The sequence below is a fragment of the Uranotaenia lowii genome, chromosome 3 (genome assembly GCF_029784155.1).
Source record: "Uranotaenia lowii strain MFRU-FL chromosome 3, ASM2978415v1, whole genome shotgun sequence".
In the NCBI taxonomy this organism is placed as follows: Eukaryota; Metazoa; Arthropoda; class Insecta; order Diptera; family Culicidae; genus Uranotaenia; species Uranotaenia lowii.
Window position 1 is genome coordinate 215,595,626 of NC_073693.1, and position 6,000 is coordinate 215,601,625.

A 6,000-nucleotide genomic window follows, 5' to 3' on the forward strand; every position below is an offset into this window, starting at 1 on the left:
TGAAATCTGAATCTGAAATCTGAATCTGAAATCTGAATCTGAAATCTGAATCTGAAATCTGAATCTGAAATCTGAATCTGAAATCTGAATCTGAAATCTGAATCTGAAATCTGAATCTGAAATCTGAATCTGAAATCTGAATCTGAAATCTGAATCTGAAATCTGAATCTGAAATCTGAATCTGAAATCTGAATCTGAAATCTGAATCTGAAATCTGAATCTGAAATCTGAATCTGAAATCTGAATCTGAAATCTGAATCTGAAATCTGAATCTGAAATCTGAATCTGAAATCTGAATCAGAAATCTGAATCTGAAATCTGAATCTGAAATCTGAATCTGAAATCTGAATCTGAAATCTGAATCTGAAATCTGAATCTGAAATCTGAATCTGAAATCTGAATCTGAAATCTGAATCTGAAATCTGAATCTGAAATCTGAATCTGAAATCTGAATCTGAAATCTGAATCTGAAATCTGAATCTGAAATCTGAATCTGAAATCTGAATCTGAAATCTGAATCTGAAATCTGAATCTGAAATCTGAATCTGAAATCTGAATCTGAAATCTGAATCTGAAATCTGAATCTGAAATCTGAATCTGAAATCTGAATCTGAAATCTGAATCTGAAATCTGAATCTGAAATCTGAATCTGAAATCTGAATCTGAAATCTGAATCTGAAATCTGAATCTGAAATCTGAATCTGAAATCTGAATCTGAAATCTGAATCTGAAATCTGAATCTGAAATCTGAATCTGAAATCTGAATCTGAAATCTGAATCTGAAATCTGAATCTGAAATCTGAATCTGAAATCTGAATCTGAAATCTGAATCAGAAGTTTGATATCTGAATCTGAAAATGGAACCTCAAATCTAAAACTTGAATGCTAAAAAATTAAGCGTCATTTTTGTCATTTTTGTAATTTTTTGTAATTTTTGTAATTTTTGTAATTTTTGTCATTTTTGTCATTTTTGTAATTTTTGTATTTTTTTGTAATTTTTGTAATTTTTGTAATTTTTGTCATTTTTGTCATTTTTGGAATTTTTGTAATTTTTGTAATTTTTGTAATTTTTGTTATTTTTGTCATTTTTGTAATTTTTGTAATTTTTGTAATTTTTGTAATTTTTGTCATTTCTGTCATTTTTGTCATTTTTGTAATTTTTGTAATTTTTGTAATTGTTTGAGTGTAATCTCACCGTCTAGTGGTAGCAACACAAAAAATTACGGGAATTTAGACCATCCCGAAACGTATCTAAAATAATCTCTGTTCATTACAGAGCGGAAGAGAATGTATGCTCAATTGAAGTTTATGCTTTGTCTCTGTAAAAGTGTTAGTTGAAATGATAGCAGAATTTTGTTTTATATCCATTTTCGTTCTTCCGCCACTTTATACACAACACAGTTTGAGACACAGTCTAAACCAATCCGCCGTGAAGTTCAGATCGCCCAAAAATAAAACCCCCCAAAGTAAACGAAAATAAAGTGTTTCGATTTAAAGTTAATCAAACCTAGTTTGTCGCGAGTTTCAAAATTATTCCGAAGTGTTCCGGTGCCTAAACATTTGGTCCTTCGAACCGGATGACCGTCCGGAAAGTGGTTCTGGAACACAAAAAGTCGGACTTTAAGTGAAGACCGCCGATCGGTCGAGCACCAAAGTGTGAACCATTTTGTGCTCGCAAATTCGCCATAGCACTCGAAGACAATTGAACTGAAGTGATTGTGCAGAACAATAAAAGTGCATCTAGTTGGACGCTAACCAAGCTTGGCTTGAGTGCAATAAAGTGCATCGGACTATACTGTCAGCCATCGCGATATTGGAACAATTCTACCGGATACTGAAGTCGATACTTGAAGTTGATCGGTCAGCAACGCAGCAGAGATCAGCTGATTCTACATCCAGCAAACGACACGCAACGGCTGAAGGAGCAGTTTTTCGAAATTATTATCAGGAAGTATTGCTGGCTTGGTGCATGTGGCCAAAGAAAGTGCTTTAAATAAAGAATTGTTTGTGAATTGAATCTTTTAGTTGCATGAAGTGTGTGCCCTGTCCGTTAACTACAAATTGGTCTTGGCATTCTTTTGGCATTTTTTACTTTGCAATTTTCACTGGTTGTGCCCACTCGCTGCTGTCAATATCGGGTTGCTAGTCTCGGTAATTCGCGTCGCGATCGGTTGGAACGTTGAGTTGATCAAACTAAGTGCATATTCCTTGAGTCAGAAGCACATAAGGTGCATGTCAGAGCACATAAAGGTGCAAGTCAGTAGCACAGAAGGTGCAAGTCGGTTTTTTGGTCAGAATAATTCAGTACTGGACGGATTGGGTCCAAGGTGTTGGAATTTGTCGGAAAATCACAAATTTGTTTAAGAATTTAAGATTGTGTCAGAATTGGAAACTGAGTCTTAGTCTGAGTTTGAAACTTGTCAGAATTAAGTCTGAATCGGAAATTAAGTTTGTGTCGGAAGAATTAAGTCTGAGTTTGTCAGAAAATACAAGTTTCTTTAAGAGATTAAGTTGTAGTCAGGAAACTTGTCAGAATTAAGTCTGAATTAGTTTGTGTCGGAATTCTTAAGTGAATATTGTCGGAAATCTTGTCTGAAACTTATCAGAATTGAGTCTGAGTCTCAAAATAACCTTACGTCAGAATTCTTGCCTGAATATTGTCAGAAACCTTGTCTGAAATATTGTCAGAAATTAAGTCAGAAAAGATCTTGTCAGAAATCGAGTCTGAATTCAAATCGTTTCAAAAACATTGTCAGATATTAAGCTTGTGTCAGAAACAACGTGTCAGTTTAAGGACTTGTCTGAAAGTACAAGTCTTAATTCATCAAAATTTTGAAGCCTGTGTCAGATTACAAAAAGTGTTGCAATGTCGAGAAGTACGCTGAAGGCTTTGCAAAAACGTGAGCGGCAGTTATATGTGATTTTTGATGGTACTGATAGATTTATCCAAACCTATCACATCGGTAGTGATCGGTGCCAGTTAAGCTCAAGGTTGCAAGTGATTGATACAGTGTACAGCGAGTTTTTCGAAATTCGGAGCAAGATCGAAATGTTGTTGGATGAAGCGGCCGAGAAAGAGCAGAAAGATGCTGACAGCGAAGTCAAAGGGGAGATTGCAAAACAGCGCGAAGAAGAGAACGACAAAATTCTGCAGCAGTTTGATGACCGATACTTTGCAATTCGAGGTGACCTCCTTAGACTTCAAGGCGATAAGGATGCCTTAGGGGTAAACACAACCAGCAACCAGAGTCAGTCTGCGTCAGGGAACACGTCCAGAGTGAAGCTTCCAGAGATTCGTTTGCCGTCCTTCAGCGGAACAATCAGAGAATGGGTTACGTTTAGAGACTCTTTCCGTAGTCTCATTCACGACAACGAACATCTGACAAAAATGGACAAGTTCACCTACCTCCGGTCCTCTCTGCATGGTGATGCACTGAAGGAAATAAATAACATCGAGCTGTCAGAGGCAAACTACGACGTCGCCTGGAAAATGTTGGAAGTCCGCTACGAGAACAAAAAGTTAATTGTCAAGGCTCATCTCGACGCTCTCTTCGCCCTTGAACCGCTTAAAAAAGAAAACTACGACGGTCTGAACTTCCTCATCAGCGAGTTTGAGAAAAACTTGATGATGTTGCAGAAAATCGGTGAGCCAACGGAGTCTTGGAGTACAATACTAGTCTACATGTTGTGCGCTAGACTAGATTCGGCAACATTGCGCCAATGGGAAACGCATTACGGGTCTAAGGAGGTCCCAACGTACGAAGAGCTGCTACTGTTCTTGCAAGGTCACTGCTCAGTTCTCCAATCAATCACCTCTGCAAGAAATCCGCCATCCGAGGGACGTCAGACAAGATCAACAGTTTGCAATACAACCATCCAATCGGATTCGCGATGCCCGTTCTGTAGGGAAACATGGCACTCACCGTTTCACTGCCAGAGATTCCTTCGATTGAAGATATCAGAACGTGTTGAAGCAGCCAATCGAAGTCGAGTCTGTCGAAATTGTCTTCAGCCGGGACATTTTGCGACGAACTGCACTCGTAGCAGTTGCCGATTATGCCAACAAAGGCATCACACTATGTTGCATGCTACGCGATCCTCCGTTCCAAATCCGTCGAATCCGAGACTCAGTCAACAGTCAATTGCACAACCCTCTAATCAAGAAAGCACCCATATTTATCCACAGCAAGCTTATCAACAGCAAAGTCACACCATGCCAATAGTTACGGAAACACACACTCAAACACAAAATGCAACACACAATTCACCAAATGCAACCACACAATTCGATTCGCCAATGCCAAGCACTAGTCAAAGCTACGTCGCACTACCTGTTAAGTCTGCTTCGAATATTCTGCTCCCTACCGCTCTTGTAAAGATTAAGGACCGTTACGGTAATGTTCAGTTTGCTAGAGCCTTGTTAGATTCTTGTTCGCAACACTGCTTAATATCCCAAGAGTTTTCGAGAAAGCTGAAGTTGAAAGAAGCGCCTACATATTTGTCAGTTCAGGGTATTGGGTCGTCTCAGTCGGTTTCGACGAAGTCCATACATGCTGAAGTCTGTCCACGTTCGCCAAAAATATCTAATTTCCAAGAAACTATGCAGTTCTTCGTGTTACCAAACCTTACACTACATCTACCTTCGACGTCGTTTGATCCGTCGTTAATGACGCTTCCCGATTCTGAATTGTTAGCCGATCCATTCTTTCACGAGTCAAGGCCGATTGATGTCATCATTGGCGCCGAGTATTACTTGGATTTGATGAAAAATGAACGAACAAGAGCCACGAAGAATGGTCCTACACTTCAAAATACAGTTTTTGGTTGGATAGTGTCAGGTCGAGTGGTCGAATCTCCTCAAAACGTTTCTCACACCTTAGTTTGTTCTACAAGCAACTACAGAAATCGCTTATACGATCCCAGAAGCTGGAGACATGTTGAGTTACGAGCACCAACTCCATTGAAGAATCGATTTGCGAAAAGATTTACCGTGAACCCACAGTCAGAAATTAAGCGAATGTGTTGTCGATTACCCTATCCAAGAATGAGTCAGTTTTGTGTCAGAAATGATTTGTTGAATGTGTCAGCAAACCTTAACGAAGCCAACATAGAAAAACGGGCAATTTTGAACGACTATTTCTTCAAGCAACAGTAGAGATGAATCTCCTTCAGATTTTGTAAAAAGAGAACACGTTAGTTATATAGAGAAATTTGCCAAATGTCGTAAAATCAGTTGATTTGTTTGGTTTGGTATATCACATCTTTGTCCAGCGCTAGATGTTTGTTCAACAGATGAAGTCAATTAAGCATGAAAGATTTTCATTCAGCGTAAACTATAATTCATGCTCAATCTTCAATAATTCACAACTTGAATCAATCTTATGGTACATCTCTTGAGTTAAGTCCACACGTTCATTAAGGAATCATATCGCTTGAAGTAATCTGATCGGTTGTAGGAACCCTATCGTTCAAGTATGCATATCGCTTTAAGAGCTCTAGTCAAACCTTTAAAGTTCACCATCGTATCAGCTTAAGGATCAGTAGAATTGGTTGAAGTACACATTTGCGCTTGCACAACACTAAGAAGAAGAATCATTGTCAGAAGAAAGGTTTCCCCATGATTCCACCCTCAGAATAAGGGTTGAACTACCCTGCTCTAACTTTAGAAGCTCCCTAGAAAAGATGAGAGAATGTCATCATTCTTACTAAGGTCATTAGACGTTCTTAGGAGCGCTCGTGGAGGCCCAGTGACCCCGCATCCAGGGAAGTCCAAATTTATTCAAGAAATTACCAACATGCTAAGCACTTTCCCCCTGCATCCAGGTACCATGGGCTGATGTAGATTCGCCAATCCACATCCCGTGTCGTCATCACCAACGAACACCCACAAAGCCGTCAAAATCAGTTATGGTTTACCAAATCATAGCCTTTCCATGTCCGAGGTTCACAAGCCAGCTGATGGTCAGTATACGGTCACGTCACTCCATTGATGAACCACCC

General features: G+C 39.1%; 1 protein-coding gene across 1 annotated transcript; it reads left to right on the plus strand.

Moving 5' to 3' along the window:
• Nucleotides 1–2,866: 2,866 nt before the first annotated feature.
• On the plus strand, nt 2,867–5,155 carry LOC129753077 (uncharacterized). Its single transcript, XM_055748878.1, has one exon. The coding sequence runs from the start codon at nt 2,867–2,869 to the stop codon at nt 5,153–5,155; it is 2,289 nt and encodes a 762-aa protein (XP_055604853.1).
• Nucleotides 5,156–6,000: the final 845 nt, after the last annotated feature.